This window comes from Lepidothrix coronata, unplaced genomic scaffold, assembly GCF_001604755.1.
Source record: "Lepidothrix coronata isolate B3197 unplaced genomic scaffold, Lepidothrix_coronata-1.0 Scaffold99, whole genome shotgun sequence".
In the NCBI taxonomy this organism is placed as follows: Eukaryota; Metazoa; Chordata; class Aves; order Passeriformes; family Pipridae; genus Lepidothrix; species Lepidothrix coronata.
In genome coordinates, this window is record NW_016690279.1 from 3,045,664 (window position 1) to 3,064,349 (window position 18,686).

General features: G+C 42.5%; 1 protein-coding gene across 4 annotated transcripts in view; it reads left to right on the forward strand.

Annotated features, from left to right (window-relative positions):
* The window catches only part of EYA2 (EYA transcriptional coactivator and phosphatase 2), an 82,293-nt gene that overhangs the window by 56,903 nt on the left and 6,704 nt on the right, over positions 1 to 18,686 (forward strand). For all 4 annotated transcript variants that reach the window (XM_017822676.1, XM_017822675.1, XM_017822678.1 and 1 more), the window contains exons 7-10: positions 608 to 785; positions 2,414 to 2,541; positions 3,022 to 3,105; positions 14,472 to 14,561. In XM_017822676.1, the coding sequence (XP_017678165.1) occupies positions 608 to 785; positions 2,414 to 2,541; positions 3,022 to 3,105; positions 14,472 to 14,561 (480 nt within the window). The remainder of the gene's footprint in view (positions 1 to 607; positions 786 to 2,413; positions 2,542 to 3,021; positions 3,106 to 14,471; positions 14,562 to 18,686) is intronic.

Sequence of the window (18,686 nt, forward strand, 5' to 3'; positions counted from 1 at the left end):
TGTTCATTTTTCTGTGGGTAGGGAAGATGATTCAGGCATTTAGTTATTGCTGAGATAGTTGGACAGACTGTTGTGAGCATTGCTGCAAAACAGTTGCTACTTTCTCTTCATTTCTTTAGTTTAACAGCTGATCAGAAAATGTTGCTGATCAGGGGAAAATGCAGCTTGTTTTGCTCCTTCCCTCACTCAGTTATTCATTCTGTTCTTGCAGTTTCTTTGATATTTTGTTGTTTACAGAGATTATTATTATACAGAGATTATGTATTCCAGCATGGAATTCAAAAAGCCACCCTACTTCCCTCTTATATAAAATTGCTAAACTCTGTAACACAAAATGTGTCAGCACTGATAACTAAAACCCTCTGAAAAAAAGCAGAACTTGCCAGATTTCTGACCTCCTCTTGATTGGTCGATCACAATAAAATAGGAGTACATTTGGGAGAAGCAGAAATGTAATTTTTGAAGTGAATGAAATACGGTCCTTTAGTGAAATATTCCTGAGCTGTGACTCTCTGAGTCCGTAAGTAACCCTGCTGTCGTGGTGCCTGACTCGTTTGAAAGATAAAAACACACGTGTGCCAGTTGGATGTTTCTTTTTTCCTCAAAGGAATATTCATCCTATCCAAGCTTTCCTCAGAGCCAGTACTCCCAGTATTACAGCTCGTCCTACAACTCTCCCTACGTGTCTGCAAACAGCATCAGCCCCTCGGCCATCCCGACCTCCACCTACTCCCTGCAGGAATCCTCCCACAACATCACCAGTCAGAGCACAGAGTCCCTCTCTGGTAAGAGCATCCCTTGTGTCTCCAGGCTGGCAGTCTCAGCCACCTGGAGGCATAAACACTATAACCTTGTCGGTGGAGTTTTTTAAAATAGGTGTATTTACGTGGGTAACTCAGATTTCCTGGCACTTAACAGTTCTGCTTGCACAGGGGTTTGGGAAGAGATTCGAACATCCAGGCTCTCTAAAACCATCCTGTGTTGTTTTCATGAGTGTGCAGGGTTTGATCTCCTCTAAAGGTGGTACAGAAAGGTAAAACAATTACCTACAAACCCCGGATCAGTACTGAGGGCTAACGTGGACAGCAGTGAATTCAAACCAAACAGCCATGCTCTGAAAAAGCCCCAGTTTCCTGAGTGTCTGATGACTTTTTAGCCCATATGCCTGTCAAGGTTCATATTCACCTCTTGCAACAACAAGTAATTTGTGCATTCATAAATAAGTACATTAAGAGAAAATCCCTCTTTAAAAAAATCTGCACAAACCATTTGTCTTAGGTTGAAAGTTCAAGGTGGATTCCAAGCAGAAAACAAAGCTTCAAGATTTGTGGCCTCTCTTTGAATGCTTAATTTTTAAAGTTTTAAAGCTTAAATGTTGTATGGAATTACTGATGGATTATGATCCTCCAGTGTACTGTTTGAGTGCAGTCTTCAGATATCACTTCCCTACCAGTTTCCATTGCTGTGCAATAACATTTATATAAAACACCACTCAACTTGTGGATGATCACCCGACACACGCATGGCAGGTCTGCTGGCTTATGAAACAAATCTGAACATCTGTGGTTGCTCTAAAAGAAAAATGACCTAATATTGTTTTTTAAAAAGAAGTGATCACAGACTGCTCTAAAAGCAGTTGGAGGATTTTCCGTTCCTTAGATCTTGTCTCAGCCCTTTTGAGAAAGGAGGATTTCAAAAAGGCTTGTTAGGCACAATCCCAGCTTCTCTGAAGAAGAGGATGGTTATTCTAGGAAGCTGCAGAGGCCACAACTTAGCAAGGTGAAAAGAAAAATATGTTTGAATAGGATTTGTAGTGTAAGGTAAGTGAAATCCAGACAGCTTTATGAAACTCAGGCCAGTCAAAACAGATACTTCATGCATGGAAAGTTCACCTTTAACTGTCTCTTCTTGGTTATTTCTAAAATACTGTCCTCTGTGAAATGGAGTAGGGCTCAACAAGGTAGTTCTATATTTTTAAATATAAGTTGATGCAAAAGTGTATTTTTAATAGTGAGCATTCGTCAGAATTTAAAAAAAAATATTTTCAGAATTTGAATTGGTCTTGGATTCTTTTTCCATTGCCTTTCTGATTTCTCTCTTTGAAAAGAGGTGGGGAGGGGAAAATTCCAAAAGCTTTTCTTATCAACGAAAATGTGATAAGGTTTTTGAAGTGACACATCCTTTTTAAAATGTTATGCATGTGGTCTTGGTGATTTTTGAAATTGCTTCAACAAATCTTAGGGGTTAAAACTTATTTCTCCAACAAAGTTAGCTACTGACGTGGAAAGAGTAAGATTTTCTCTTGATGTTGTCACAGTGTTTCTGTTGCTCTCCTTTGGAAGATTTCATGCTTTAATTATAATGACACAGTGCAAAAATTTAAGTTTACAATGGAATTTCTTTTTCCCAATAGGGGAATATTCAACAACACCAGCAAAAGATGTAGAAACAGAGAGACATCACAGAGGGTCAGATGGCAAAGTACGAGCCCGGTCAAAAAGAAGCAACGATCCTTCCCCTACTGCTGACAGTGAGATCGAGGTAAGAACTTGAATTTATATTCCCTTAGTAAATCCAGCAAAGATAAACAGTTGCATCCCATAGCAAATCCCAGAGACAGAATAAAATCCTATAACCGAAACCTGCAGACATAGGTAGTCAAAACAATCGCTTCATTTCCATGTTATCAGCATCTCAAACTGTTCTTCCTGTGTACACTTCTTTTCCTTTGGGCTTTTTCTGAGCCTGCTGTTTTGTTCCCCTGACTTGATGTGCAACGAGGGATTTGAGTGGTTGTTGGGAGAGCAGGCTCTCAGGATGAGCAGCACACACATAGTTCCAAAATTCCTGATGTTTCCCTTTGCCTGCTTTCGCAGAGCATCTACAGTCAGCGCTCCAAATGGGCTCGAGATCTTAAAAAGCTCAGCAGTCCAACAGGACATATTTGCTGACTGAACCTATTCCTGCAGTTGCTTAATGTGTAACTATATTTCTTTTTTTCCACCCCATCTGTCATCGCAGCGTGTGTTTGTGTGGGATTTGGATGAGACGATAATTATTTTTCACTCCTTACTCACGGGAACCTTCGCGTCCAGATATGGGAAGGTAAAATTCAATTTTTTTAGCATTACTGCTTGTCCAGCCAAATTGCATCGGGAACTGTGGGGGCAGCTGACGAGGCAGCTTCTCAAACAGGTGCTGCCTCTTTTATTCAGACGTGTTTGTGTAAATGTGTCCTGTGGTATTTCCTCCCAACATGTGAGAATTTAATTTACCTCCCTTTTCACGTTGCAAGTAGCCCCTCGTTTTTCAAAAAGCTCAGCTGCTAGTGCTGGATGGGGATGGTCTTTCAGTGTCTGTCTTCTGCAAGAAAGAGCATCAGGCAGCCAGACAGCCTGAACTTTAGCCTGAATGAGGTAACACATTTTTTGGTAGACCAGTGTTTTCTTATGAATCTCAGACAACTTCGTAAGAGAGATTTTGTGTTTGTCAGTCTGGGTTGCCATGAAGAACGCTGGCTCTGCTTCCCACATAGCTGCTGAAGCTCACATTTTTAAGGGGATTTAGGAACCATATCTAGCTGTGCTTACTTTAGATACTCCCCCTTGAAATGCAGGCAATTCCATTTTTTTTGGTAACTCACTCTGTGGCTGAACAGACTGAACTTGGCTGCTGAAGAGAAAACCTCTGGCTTTTGGATTTAGTACCAGGTGCTTCAGTTTCTTCTAAGGCAGCTTTTTATGATAAACACTCAAGTCACTTTGAATTACAGAATGTCAAACACTTTTAAATGGGTGGGAAAAAAGACAATATCATTACCTAATTAGAAGTGGATGACCTAGTTGGCAGCTGTTTCTACACATGGCTTTGAACAGTCAGCTTCATCAGGAGACTGGAAAATAGCCCTGCTTCTCTCAAGAAGGCAGAAATATGATTTGACATCATTTCATGGCTTTACCAGCTGTACTTTTTTACGATGGTTGTAACGAGCTGAACGTGTAATTAGTGAGATAGATTTATTGTTCGCTGTTAGATGTGCACAGTTGTAAAGGATATAAAATGGTGTTTGTGGTGTGGAAGTCTACTGCAGCACTTGGAATGCTGCTAACACTTCTAACAGCACCCTCTGAAAACCAAGCACGTTGTTTCCAGGCAGGGATTTATTCCGATGGGGCGACTGAAGTGGTTGCTTTTCCCAGGGAATGTGGTGAAGGAGGTGTACCTGTGTAAGCTCAAACCTGCTGCCTGCAGAAACCAGAAAGAATTAGGCAGGATCAGGAAACAATTGTCTGCTTCGGAAAACCTCTGTATAAATCTGTAAAATGACAAAACTTCCGTTGGCCGTTTCTTTTATGCCAATTTAAGGAATGATACAAACAGGAATATTTTCTTTTGAGTGAATGAATGAATCACCTTTTACTATTAAGTTACAACAGGCTCCTTGAGAAACTTCTTCAGAAGGATTTTTTTTGCAGTTCTTCATTTGTTTCTTCACTGTTAATTCCTCAGGGCTTTCCTGTAAGGGAAATGATTGTGTTATAAAAGTATTATAGTCTGGTGGCTTGATCCAAAGACAACCAGAAGCTTTGGTGGGCTTTGGAACAGACCTTAAACCAAGAGGGAAATACAGCACATTCAGACAGGCTGCCCTGGGAAGTGTTAAACAGTAACACAATTCAAAACTATCAGGTAAAAGTGAAACAGAGAGTCAGAGGTTAATAATTTCATAATCTCTTACTTCAGTAGCATAGGAAGTGCTAATCTCAAAGTAAATTAAGTGTCAAGACCTAAATTCTTATTTTTTTTTGTCCATAACTGATCACAAAATAGTCATGTGCCTGTAATTAGGCATGCACATGCTTATAATTAAACCTCACACGTGGAGATCTTGGTTCAGTATGTCTTCCTCCAGGAAACGTCAGTTTGTAGGATCTTGACCATTCCCCTGACCAACATTTATGTCCCAGTGTCATCCTGCAGAGCTGCTGCGCAGGTGCTCAGAGAATTAGTCTATGAAGTTGTTCAAGCTGAAGAATAACACCTCTTTCTGGGGTGATTTTTTTGGGAAGATGGGAGGAGGAACATCAACCACAGCTTCAGAGTTTTGGGTCTAAACTCCTTTGTTCTTTAGTGACAAAATCTCAAATGGTTCTGTGTGTTGCCTCTTCCTTGGTGATGGCAGCAAGAAGGAGCTGTCCAAAAAATAATTAAAAAAAAAAAAAAAAGGAGGGGGCAGAATTCACAATGAGGATTATCAGTTGTAGTCAAGTATTAACTGTTAATGCATCAGTGTATGTTTTCTGACCGGATTTCCTGCAAAAATTCTCTTTACTTTGGTTTCTGAGGGAAACCACTGTGGTTCTTGCCGTAGATGTGGGCTCCTCAGAGCACTGAGGGTTAATCTCAGGTGTTTAGAAAATGCTTTGCCCACAGCATCAGTAGCAGTTAAAACACAAAACTTACTCAAGATTGAAGCATAAATGAAGAGCCCAGCCTGGGCTGCTCTGCCCAGACTCTTTACTCTGGCCCTTGGATTGCACAATCCTCTGACATTGGGTCTGAATGTCTTTGCCAGATGGTCCCTGATGTATAACCTCTGTAGTGGCAGTCAGAGCCTGCACATTCACATCTCCTTTTGCTTCTTCCTTGCCCACAGCTGAGTGGGGGCATCTCTGCCCCAACATGGTCCAAGGGATGGGGGCACAAAGCTCTCAAACCTGAAGACACCTCTGCACCCTTGGCTTCTCAGCAGGAAGCCTTCTGACAAGAAAAAGCAAACCCCCCCAAAAGCTCCAGAGGCAGTTAACCCTGGGTATTGTGTTCAGGAGGGTTTATAAGACCTCTTCTGCAGGGCTCTGATCCCACCACGACTGCAGAATATTTACATGTGCTCAGAGACCACAGCAGGTGTAGACCATTATAGATTACCCTGCTGTCCTTCCAGACTTTTTAATCCCTTCAGGTGTGTAGAATAGAGCTCCTCAGGGAGGTGGCTGCAGTCTTTACTATGTCTGCAGGGATCTGCCCCCAAATCACTCACTAAACATAGTGGGAGAAATGGCTCAAAATCCATAACGGGCTGCTGGGCTTTCCCACGAGTTGGGTAAAACTCAAGGGACTTGTTTGAAGCAGGTAGGTGAACACAGAAAGATTCTCTTGGTGGTATTAATTCAGAAAAAATATAAAGAGATTGCATGCTCTCCTGAGCCAAAGTCATGAGTCTTGTCCTCTTTCCCTGAGATATTTGAAAGTTTATTCCATAATCTGTGTTGTCTAAGCCATAAAAAACTTCTGCATCTCTTTCAGTCTGAGAAATTTGAAGTATTAAGTTGGATTCATTCTCACACTTTTTGAGGGATTAGCATCCTTGAAAAGGGGACACAGGGTGGGTTGCATTCCCTAACTGGGAGGTGTGTGTGAAGGTAATACCTTTCCTTAGTATTTTCTGTCGTTCCCAGAACGTGTTCTACTGTGGCTGTGTGTTGGTACACACTTCTTGGGATTGTAGTGTCCAAATGAATTGTGAGTAAAATAAAATCTGGAGTTAAAATTCATCCTTATGTGCAAGAAAGATACTCTGAAATCCTGGAACCAAATCACAAGGATTTTGTCTTGGCCTGAACTTACAGAGCTGAATGCATAGGACAGTGTAAATTCTTGATTTGTGTTGGATCTTCATCAGTACTTTGGCAATGTCTTCTGATATCTGGGAGTTCAGATCTATAAAATTCCCTTTAAGAACCATAGCAATTTCTGAGATGCCCAGTTGAGGACAGGACATAAACATGATTTTCTAGCATTTAAGCAAATGCCATAGCTGCTCTGTGCTGGCTGTCTGTGAACTGGCCTGTCTTGTTATGATTTTATGGATCTAGGAAACCTTATTCCTCAACAGTTTCACTGGCAGCTGTATGTTCTTAAAAAAAGTTTTCCTTTAAATGAATTATAATTTCCAATTAAAAAAAAAAAAAAAGTCATTGAAAAGTTCCTCCTTGGCTCTACTGGAGATCCTTGTAAAACCCTAGGTTTGATTTTTTAATTTCACCTTTTTTCCCCTGCTTTCACTGAATCCCTCAAGTAGCTTGTGCTTTTCCCTGCTTTGTTCTCTCACAGGACCCCAAAGCCAGGACCTGAGTGAAACACCGTGGGGATTTAATCAAATCTGATGGTGATTCATGCTTCTAATGGCCGAGTCTGTCCTTTACTACTTTACAAACTGAGAAGGAATAAAACCCCATTTTATTGCTCGGCTGTTAAAAACTATTTGTAGAAGTTGCTAAGGTTCAAATCAAAAGGGGCCTCCCTTGAGAACTATTAGTTAATTCTAAGTGCCATGGAGTCGCTTTTTTCCTTCTTCTCTCGCTTGAGATGTGGCCTTATATCATGACTGCTGTTCAAACATCTGAGAGTTTTCCATTCCTTTGACAAACATGAGCCAAAGTGCTTAAGGACATCTGTTTATTTTATTTCTTTAATGAGAAAACCTTCCAATTTCTTACTGGCTCAGCTGTGTTTATTTACATTTTGTTAGTCATATGTGTGGGGCACCTTGGGACGTTAAAAACCTGCAGAGGCCTATGCTGAGGGCTGCTCGCAGGCATCCTGGTCAGAAAGGCAGAATAAGCCCTTCCTAAGGAAAACACAGTCCTTGGAACTCCATAAAATAGATTTTCAAAACAAATAGAGCCTAATTCACTCAGTAGATCATGGATTAAGTCAAGATGAATACAATTTGGAAAGGATTTTCTGAGGAAGTTGGAGATTTTTTTACCCACTGGAGGCTAAACCTTGTGTTTAATGCCTTTTTAAGTTAAATTAAAAAAGCATTCAATCACTGCAGGTAATAAAGAAGCCTGTTACTTTAGACATGCTGCTATATCAATTATTTAGCTCATTATTGGAGAGGAGGGAGGGGGTGAATAATTCCAGCCATCTGATTGTTTCAAACATGTATTTCGGGAGCAGGGCTCTGTGTTTGTCATCTGTGCTGGCTGATGAGAAGCAGCAGCAGGAACATCCCCAGCAGATCCCAGCAGGTTGGGGGGTGGGCATGGGAGGTGCTGGGAGCTCCTGGGGATGGAACCTCTTGTTCTGCAGCTTAGGAGAGCAGGGGTGGGGGTTCTGAGCAAAGTGCACATGTGGCATTTGGAACCATTAAAGGATCATTTTGGACATAAAATAACATGTCAGAAACAATGCTGGGTTATTAAACAAGCAGGAGGAAAGGCAACCTGCTTTCTAGTTGGGGGAAAAAGGGTTTTTAAAAAAAAAAAACAAAACAAAGGGAGCTGACTTGTTTTAGGAAGTTGCACGAGCCAAATGTGCCGTTGTGCTGAGGGTTCCACTCCAGGAGGTGTTTCTCCACCAAGCTTTCCAGGAGTTTTGGGGTTTTCACAGAGCTATCAGGGACTTTCATATCAAAATGCAGTGATTTTCCTGTGTGGAGGGGAAGGAAATGAAGATCAGTTTGGTTTAAATTCCACTCCCTCTTCTGAAACTTATGCCGTGTGTAGTACAAAGGAATTATTTTTGGTCATGAACCTTTTGCTGCCATTTATCCTCAAACATCATGGCCCAGCTTTTAACCTGTATTTAAGTACAATACTACCATGGGACTGAAATCCATTTTGGATTTTGTGAGTTCAGACATGGGATAAATCATTGTAATTGTTGCTGCCTGTCCCTAAGTGTGGTTCCTGTAGAGAAGGAGGAGAACCTTTTCAACCTCCATGTGCTCTTGAATGGGAGGGTTTAGTGACCTACTTGCCCATTTGCTTATTGGAATAATTTCCAAGGTGAATTCCCCACCCATATGTGAACAGATACATGACAGTAAAGAGAGTCCTTCAGTAAATATTGGAAGCACTCCTTAAATCACAGTAAGGGTGAATAGGAAAAGGTGTCTGGAGAAAAGGGGTTAAATTACATTTGCTCTCCATCTAGCACGGACTTTTCACATACCTGTGGATACTATTAATTTAAATTCAGTAGATTGTCTAATAAACCTGGATATATCAGTGTTTGGGGAACAATATCTTCATTTTGAGGGGGAAAAAGTCTGGGCCCTGAAAAGCTGAGTGATTCTGTTTGAAAAGGGGTGATCCTTTTTTAAAGAAGCCTGAAGTGTAGTCCCTTAGGTAAATCACTTCTGAAAATGGGTTTTAGCTCCTGAGCTACTTTCATTACTTAAAACAACTTTTCTCACAAATACCCACTCCCTTGCTGGAAAAGCTCTGAGAGGCTCAGTCTGGCTCTGTGTTATTTAAAAGATAAAATTGCAAGCTAAGCTACTTAAGGGTAGTTAGTGAAAGAGCTAAATGTGTTTTCTTCCTCAAAAAGACATGGATACTTGAACTAGAACTGATACACATGGTTAATATCCCATTATTATGGGAAAGTCTTGTTCATGCCTCAGGTTTTGATCAAGGTGTAAAATGTTACAGCAAAAGAATGGTTATTCTCACAGACCCTTTTTTGTTCAAACATGTGGCCCTGGTGTTGGTATCTTTGCTTTTTTGATTATTATTATTATCATTTTTATACTACAACCAAGCTGGTCCACTTTCCAGGAGTTCCCAAGTAATTAAACCCAATTAAAACTATTAAATTCTTTCTTTTGGTGACAACATTATTAACAGCTAACCACAGGGAGGAGATTTAACTTGGAAAGCCCTTGATTGTGCACTAATCTGTCTCTCACCTCTGGCTGACACCTGTGGCAGGTAAACCCTATAGAATAGGAGTCCGATGAATACTTTTAATTAATACTTTCTTCCTTGTAGAAAAGTAATTATTTGCTCACGGCATAAATAGGTATTTGGCAGGGATTTAAAAAGAGTGATTAGTTGAAAATACCAGGGCTTTATTTTGGTGGGTTTTTTTTAAGGGAAGTGATGGTGTCTGAATCCAAGATCCACGCTCAGAATGACTTTGTCCTGACAATTTGAATGTCGAGTTAATTGTCACGTTGCTGAATGGAGGCAGAGCCAGACAACAGGCTGAGTTGTTCTCCATCTCAGAGGAGCCAGTTTTGCCCCTTTGCTAATGGCCTGCAAGTCTGAACAGGGTACCTGCAGGGCAGAGGCTTGGAATGGGCTTTGGATCCAGGATTGGAGGCAGGAGTGACTTGCACTTGAGAGATTGCCAGAGATAAGATGCTTCCCTCTTCCTTCCCAAATTACAGTGTGCAGAAGGGGAGCACTGGCTGTGGACAGGCAGCCAACTGGATTAGTGGTGGCTGCAGGTGTTAACAAGCACATGCCTTTTTAATGCATATTCTAGGGCAAGTATAAGCAGTTTGTGAAGTCTGTGTTGCAGGAGATCAGTGGGAAGAATGTTTTAAGAGGGAGCCTTTTGGGAGGGTGCTGGTGCTGCAACCTGAGGTGTGACTGCAGCAGTGCAGGCTTCTGTGCAGGGTAGCTCCTGGAAAAGGATCTAGAGACCAACACAGTCCATTTTGGAACGTGCTGGCAGCTATTTGTACCCTAATTTGGGTGTGCATGCACATCCTGCATCCCCTTTGCTCTGCTAGAATACAGGCCAGTCAGAGTTTCTCGTGGTGAAACTTTCCCCACTTGCTGTCATGGGGGAATATTTGTTCTCTGCTCACCTCCAGTTTTTATGGAGATCATCTTTAAGCACAGACAAACTGAAGGCTTTTCAGCAAGCTCCTTTTAGACATCTTCTGTCATATTGTTACTTGAAATGAGGGGTCAAAATGAAAACGGAAACAGAAATTAATTTTGGGTGAGGTGTTGTCAGCTCAGAGGACGTACTTGAATTCAAATTGTAATTTTTAAAAAAACTCACTTTCATGTGCACAGAACTAGTTCAAGGATTAGAAACAGTGCATGCAGCTGGCCAGCTTAAAAACAACATTGGGAGCAAATGTGTCAGCTCGTGCCATTGGGATGTGAAAGAAAAAGTCCCTCTTGATGAATTGGATACTTTTTTCATCCTTCACAACATGTACCACAGGCTTGTGTTGCCTGTGTTTTCCTCTAGTAGGACTATGTGCTGAATAGGCAGCAAAATTACCCCAAAACAAGCAGAAATGATGCTGCTCACAAGGTGTGGCCACAGGCAGCAATAGGCAGTAGCCCATCAGGCCTCGGGTGAAAGTCACAGGCAAGAGAGAAACAGCAGAGATGTGTCCAAGGATGCTCTTCAGGGCAAACATTTTTTTATGGAAGATGTTGAAAAAGGACTCACCTTGCTCTTTGCACGTTTTGATCCTTTGTTGTTTATAAAGGAGTAGCGGGGATTGGAGGCTTATTAGCCTCCAATTATTAGCACATCCCTCAAGATGTGCCCTAAGGAGAAAGGGGCAGCTGTGAGACTGTGACTCCTGTTCTGTAGAAGGGAAGGGTGCCTTGAGCAGGGGGGATATGATGAGTCTCTTCAAGAATGAATAGTCCAGAATGAGCACTGGTGCTTATCCCCCCCCACCAGTGGGGAGAAGCTGTTCCAGCTGTGCACTGGAGGGTCAGGAATGCCTGGTCATGTCTGAGCACCAGAGGTTCACACTAAAAGTTTGGAGCTGTTTAATTTTGACCCCGAGGGAAGCCCCAACATTGGTGCATGGCAGCAGTGAGGCAAGTGGGGATACACTGTGCTGCTGCAGGTTTTATTTACAGAAGGAGTTTATTGCCTGTTTTCCATCCCTGCCTCTCATTGTCCCTGTTTGTGGGAGCATGACTCGTGGATTAGCAGAGGGAGAGCCTCGCTCTTCTAGAGTTACTAAACAAGCACTGGGGGGGGAGTTTTTAGATTAATCTGTTTTCACTGTAAAAAGTGGTTCCTGGAGGAGATTTGTTTTCAAGCTGTCTGTGGTCCTTGGGCTTCACATGCATCAGGAAACACTGGCTGGATCTGTTAGCCAGGAAGCTTGTTCCCAGAGCTCCAGGGCATACTTTTCCTACGGAAGGACATGTTAGCAGGGACCACTGGTACAAGTGTTGCAATTTTAGGCTGCTCTGCTGAACTCACACTGCTCCAGCATGGGCAGTAGCATCCCCAGCAGCACAGAGATGTCCTTCAGTGGCACAGGATTCCTGTGCCTGGCAAGAGCTCTCTGTCAACACCCTCGGGCAAATTTCATAATTCTCTTTCAGGTTATTTTACACACTGTACAGAGAATTTGGACAACACATTGATTGAGAGCACCCGTCTCACTTTGGTGCTCTCCTGTCAGTCTGATTTTCCTGTTTATTTGTAGTTGAATTGACAGCTACAGCAACCCTGCCTTTACTCAGTGATGGTACAACCTGTGGCACAGTGGGGTCCAAGTCTGGGACTGGTGCTTCTAGGTGCTGCAGTAATGCAAATAAATAATGGCTTGAGGAACCCTGGCCTGGTGCCTCTAGACACCTCTGTCATACTGGGAGTGCTGATTGGCCTTTTAACTTTATCAGCCTCTTTAAGACTTGGAAGCCTGCCTTGCTGGGGAGGAAATGTCCATACTGTGAGAGCAGTGATGCCAAATCATTTCCCCAGATGACTTCCCCTCTGGGTGGTAAAATGCATTTTTCTGTTTTGTTTTCATTCCATCATATTCTGTATCTCAAGAGAAAGATTCCCCCCTCCCCCCCATCTACAGTTTGGTTTCCATATTGTTTAGTTTAAGAGAAGGTAACTTCATACACTGTGGAAATGTTTCCCACTCCCCATTAGTGATTAATACCAATAAAGCTAAAGACAAAGCTTAGAGGATAAATGACAGGTACCAACCAATGAGATTTCCTGAAAGAGTTTTAAAGGCTTAATGATCCCTGAAATGTATAAAAATAAATTGCTTCATTAAAAACTATTTTACAAAATAATTTCTTCCTAGCAGCGTGTTTTCTTCAGAACAGTTCCCTGGTGTAACTACACCTGGGTAGTAAAATTTGATTCAGTGCTGTTTGCATGGGGCCACAGTGAGATGCCCTGGTTACTCCTGTGTCCCTGTGCCTTGTCAGGGGAGCAGCTTTGGGGCTTAAAATTAGGGACACGTTCAAGGCAAGTCTGTTGAATTTTTTTACTTTTTTTACCCAGAGGAGACAGTGCCCTTCTTTCTGGGGCAGCAACAGACATGTTCAAACGTGAGTGACAGAGCTTTTCTTTAATGGGCCCAGTGCTTGTGAGTCACACACATGGCTAAAACCACAGCCATTCTGCTCTAATTAAAGAGAACTACACCAGGAATGCGTAATAATTAGGTTAGTGTGTAATACACCCTCCATGTCAACAGCCTCTGCCACAAAGGTTGATTGAAATGTGCTCAGCCTCCCAACATTGTGCTCCCTGTTAGAGCTCCTCAGTTAATTCATTACTGTCCTGTCATACAATAACAGGACTCCACAGAAATCTGCAGAAAATTAGAGACTTACACAGAAATCTGCCCTGCTTTAGCATGGCTTGTGACTCCAGTAGAGGAAAACCACCCACTTGAACGTAAAGATGAGAGATCCCCAACCTAATGAAGAAGAATTAACAAAAAAACCCTGTTGTGGAAATGCCTTTTTTTTTTTTCCAAATTGTCTGTTGTTGTTTAGCTGGAACAGGCACAAATGCTTTTGAGCTGTGAGTGTTTATCAAATTGACCACAGACTATTCTTGCTCATGTTTTTGAAGTATTTAACGAATAAGAAAATGTGCTGCTGGTAACCTTGTTTGCATCAGTGTGTTTCTGTGCTCTTGGTGTGGGTTTGGAAGAAGGGTCAGTTGTTTGGGGGCAGGAAAATGGCAGAGTGAGCAAACTGGCAGAGTCAGGAGCATTGGGTGCAGTGCCATTTCTGACACTGGCTGGAAGGACAGATGAACCCATCCTGCATTTTCATGTGCTCTATCTTGTCTTTTTTTACTATTTCTGAGCAATGCAGTTACTTGGGTGTAACTGCCATTACATCTGCAGTGGTGGCTCTGCAGGCTTGCTGTCCTGAGCACCAATAGTCATATTGGACAAGGATTTTATTGTGTTATAATTGGGTTTGCATGGTAGGATGGGGTTGTTGTAGCTCTGCTGATGCTGTTTAATAAGTAGGCAGCTTCAGTGGGGATGAAATGACTGGTTTGAAGGACAGTGCAGGAAAGGGTCACCCTCTGTGCACCCTGTTGCTTGTAACTATCCCCAAACCATTCACTAACGATGGAAACCAATTTTTTTGTCTAGCCTACTGAAGCATTCTTATATACTATTCTTATATAGTTTCAGGTGTTTAAAGGATCTTTATATCATCTGAAGGATATGGGCTGTTATTGGTCAGGGTGAGTTATAGACATCCTTCAAAGAACAGGATTTGTTTATCTAAGGAGAGCAAAAGAAAGAATGTGAAAATCATGTTAATGTTAAGATACACTTGGGAAATCAAATTATTTTAATAAATGTGTCTTCAGAAACAGGAATATGTTTGCTTTAAGATCTCCCACCCCCCGTCCCCAAAAAGAGAAAATCAAAGTGAGTGGAAAAAGCCCTGATTTTCCCCCACCAGGACACCACGACGTCGGTGCGGATTGGTCTCATGATGGAAGAAATGATCTTCAACCTTGCAGATACACATCTGTTCTTTAATGACCTGGAGGTATGGAGCTGCTTATTTTATTTAACATCTCTCTCTCTCTCTAATCATTTGCATGTGATCTACAAACTTGGTTTTTTTGGCCAAGAAGTTTTTATTTTTGACCCTGAAGAAATGGGCCTTGGGTGGCTTGTTGGAAGCATTCTCACTGGGTCCCTTTGACATCTTTGGTCTGTTAAGGAATTTTTTTGCTAAATACACACTAGCAGTGATGGCTTTTGGCAGGTTTACTAAATCTAATAGTGAGGACGTTGCTGCTGCTCCTCCTGAGATTTGCTATTTAATAATTTTATTAAGGTAAATTAGCGTCAATCCTATGGGGCAGGTAGCAATTAGCTGTGAGCCAATGCAGAGGTTTTAAAAATGGTCCTGTTCTTGGGGAAGCTGTGTTGCACACACAGGCAGAGCAGGAGGTCTGCTCAAGCTCAGGCACACTGCAGGATGAAACTGGGGGAGTTGCAACATAAAAGACCGAGAGGAAGAATCCTTACACCTGACTGTGTCTTATACGAAGCAGAAATCCTTTTGAATGTGTTATAAAATTCAAGCAAAGTGATGGTTGCAGAGTTGTGCCACCAGCTGAGGAGCAGCTGTAGAGCAGTGATGGAAATCTGTTCACGTTTGCAGTCAGTAGAGCCTGAATGGGTCAGTACAGAGCGAGGTGGGGTCTGTGCTGGGCACCTTGGAGTCACAATTCTGCTCGGAGGCATTTGGGGGGGAAAAAAAAAATCTGGCACCCCTGGGCAGACTTCTGTGGGTTTTGTTTTTTTTTTTTTCACTTGAAAAAGGAAGAATTTGTTGCTGTGCCAGATGAAAGGAGAGAACTTTTTCTTTGCCTGATGAGTTCAGCAAGAATTTCTGGTTCCTTCACTGCTTAATTGCACTGTGGTCCTCTGTGTTATGGGAGGTACAACCTTTCTGCCACCTGGCTCCTCACAGTCCTGAGGTTTCACTTGCTGAGAATTTTTATTTCCTTTCAAAGACAAGTAGTGGGTAGCACCTGAACTGACATGACAGATTTTTCCTCTTTCAACTTTTTTCAGAGAGGGAGTTTGTGATGAGGGCACAGCAAGTACAAAGTGAAAAAAAATCCTTCTCTTAGGGAGAAAGAAAAGAGAGTTTCTCTTTGGGAGTCCAGGGCACTAATATAAGTATGATAATACTTAATATACAACCATCACCCATCAGATCTCAACATGTGATGCAACAAAGCTCCATGTCCTGCACAGAACCACCCTCCAGAAACCCATTGCCTATCCAGACTTTTGCAAGAATTACCAGTTTTAAAACAACTTTTCTTCACTTACTGCTCTAAAACTTTAAATGAAGCAGCAAATTGTCTGGCCTCAGTCAAGTTGTGCACATTTATCAGTCAGTTACAGCTTTGGGCACTGGTGGTTTGGTTTTAGCTGAGCCTTTTCAATAAGAAATGGAGGGATGACAGAATTCAAGAGAAGTAAATGTTCCTTACAGAATTTCACTTTTTCAAAAAAAGCCATTTCAGTTTGGAAGAATTTGCAGTGACAGAGTCATCCAGAGTTACTCACCCTACTCCCTCAGTCAGGATGATGAATAAAAGTTAGGTTTGGGTGTTCCCAAAGTGATAGTTAAGAATGATACATCACTGAGTCCTAGGCTTAAAAAGAGTGCAGTGAATATTATTTTTAAAAACAAAAAAAGAACTGGTAAAAACCAGCACAGGAGCAGATTCAGTTGAAGACCCCCAAGCATTACCATATACATTAGCACCATCATGTGGTGTAATGCTGGCCTGTACCAGACAAAACAAGCTAAAACTTCCCAGGGCTGAAACCATTTCTGACCATCTTCTGTGCTGGGGCAGAGTGGAAGAGGCTGTGACAGAGGAAGCAGCAGGAGAGCTGCCCATTTGAGACCAGAGCAAGAGTTCTTTTACCAGGCAACAGTAAACACAGTGAACGTTTCTCTGGCACAAATCCAGAGCCAGGGTTGGGATAGCTGGGGGGTCCAGCAGAGTTAACTAACCAGAGATGGCTGGCCTTGGTCCTGATGTGGAACCAGGGGAGGAACCAGAGGAGATGCTGCCCATCCCCTCCAGAGAGTGCTGGTAAATCTCAGGTGGTAAATCACAGGGAAGTTAAAATGCAAACTCTGGGCTTTCCAGGGTTGTGCTCTTTCTCCCAGATGCCTTTTGTTCACAGTATGTTGATGGCTAAAGAATAGCACCTTACCCCCCAATCCCTCTGGAGATATTATTGACTGACACTCTGGGAAACAGGTATTAAGGACAGGAGGACTGACAAGGGGATGAGGAATTAACAGACGAGGGGATTAGTGTGTTTACAATTACTGCCTTCCAGAGTCATCCCTGGAGGTTTTGTGTTGTGGGAACTGTTACACCCCCCACACACCTAATGAGGGGTGAAAGCTCCACTGATCAGTGAATCCCTGAGATGTTTCAAAATCTCTGGCACAGTCCTGATACACAAGTAGAACCCGTGTGTGCTCATTAGTTGTTTTCATGTGTGCATGAGACATACCTTGAGAGTATTCAGGGGGTGTGTGAGGGAGAACAGAAGCAGCTCCTCCATGTATCCTCAGGAACAGCCTGTATTTCACAAGGAGGCAGCAGAGCCTTTCTCCAAGCCAGCAGTGCCATTTCCAAGCTGAATTAGCTCAGGCTCTTTTACACGTGGGTAGGAGGGTCTGGTCCCACCTGGAGGCAGGTTGTGCAGCACCCAGAGATATCCCAGCAGTCAGAACAGTTCAGTGCCCAGAGCTGGGAGGGTTGACTGAGGTCTTGCACGTGTGACTCAGTTACAGGCTGGATATGCCACACTCTGAGATCCCAGAATATCAATTCAGAACATCAGTGGATGTGCAAACTGGGATGTGTCCCCATCACAGACCTCCACTGGAACAATCTGCACCTTCCCTTCAGCAGCCCAGATACCCTGCCTTGACTCCCTGCTCACCAAGGTTTCAAGGAAATTCTGCAAGAATGAAAAATTGGTCTTGTAACCAAGTAGTAAAACATGGTGCACATTCTTGCTGCAGCCAGTTCCCTGAGTTCCCCCCAGGAACAGGAGAGGCTCAGCCAGAGGACTATGAGGTAGTGTCTCACCGAGTGTCATGGTATTTTATTAAGTTAGAAATGTGATAGCTACTGTTGTCACACTTCAGTGTACAGAACAATTCATTCACAAATGAGAAAAACAGATCCCTCCACAAATGCCTTTCCCCTGACTTAATGCCCTGCATTGTACAACCGAGGTGGAGTGGGCTGCATCACTATTATCCCAGTGTGGTTCACAGCAGCTATTGGGAGGGGGGCTTAAAAATTTAGAGGGGTTGGAAAAGAGAGAGAGAGAGAGAGAGGTGCCAGCAGAGATCTGCTGTTCAGCTGCTTGGCTCCAGTTATGTACAGAAAGATACACTCCAGTGATAGGTTGATAAGAGGGCTGATGAGATGAGAACAAGATAGAATTGTGTGTCTTTTTGAGAATTATCTAAAATAAATGGTGCAGAAAATCTTATCATTATGGACAAGAACTATCTGTCATGTTTTGCCACTGATAGCAAGTTTGGTTACTTGTTTGGGGATTTATTCTTTTTTTGAAAGGGGCTGGTTTAAAAGTAATTCATCAAACTCACAATTGTTTAAGGAAGGTAAAACAAATTCTGTGGTTTGCAGAACACTGGAGTGGTGAAGAATTACTGTACCTTGGTTAGGTGCAGTTGTTCTGATTTCAGAGTCCTGTTGTACCAAGTGCAACACAAAAGATGGTGTTCATCAGCTTGCAGGCTTTGTGTTGTGTTCTCACCCCCGAGGGTCTTGGAGAGAGGAGAGTTAAGGTGGTGGGGGAACCTTCTGATTTTTCTCTTTCTAATCTTAATGCTAAGACTAGGAAATAAACCAAAGGAATAACATTTCTTACATTTTTGAGGCAGGGCCTCCACCATTCAAACAGTGAAGAATTTGGGGAGATAAGATCAGAGTACAAACTCCATGCAGGCTGAGCTCCAAGTGTATGTTCTGGTTGAATACCCTGTGCCCAGATTCCTTCATTGCTGACACACAGTATTCCTGAAACGTGTCTGTGGCTGGGGCAGTGAAAGGATGCTGCCTCCAGTGCTTCAGCCCAGCTT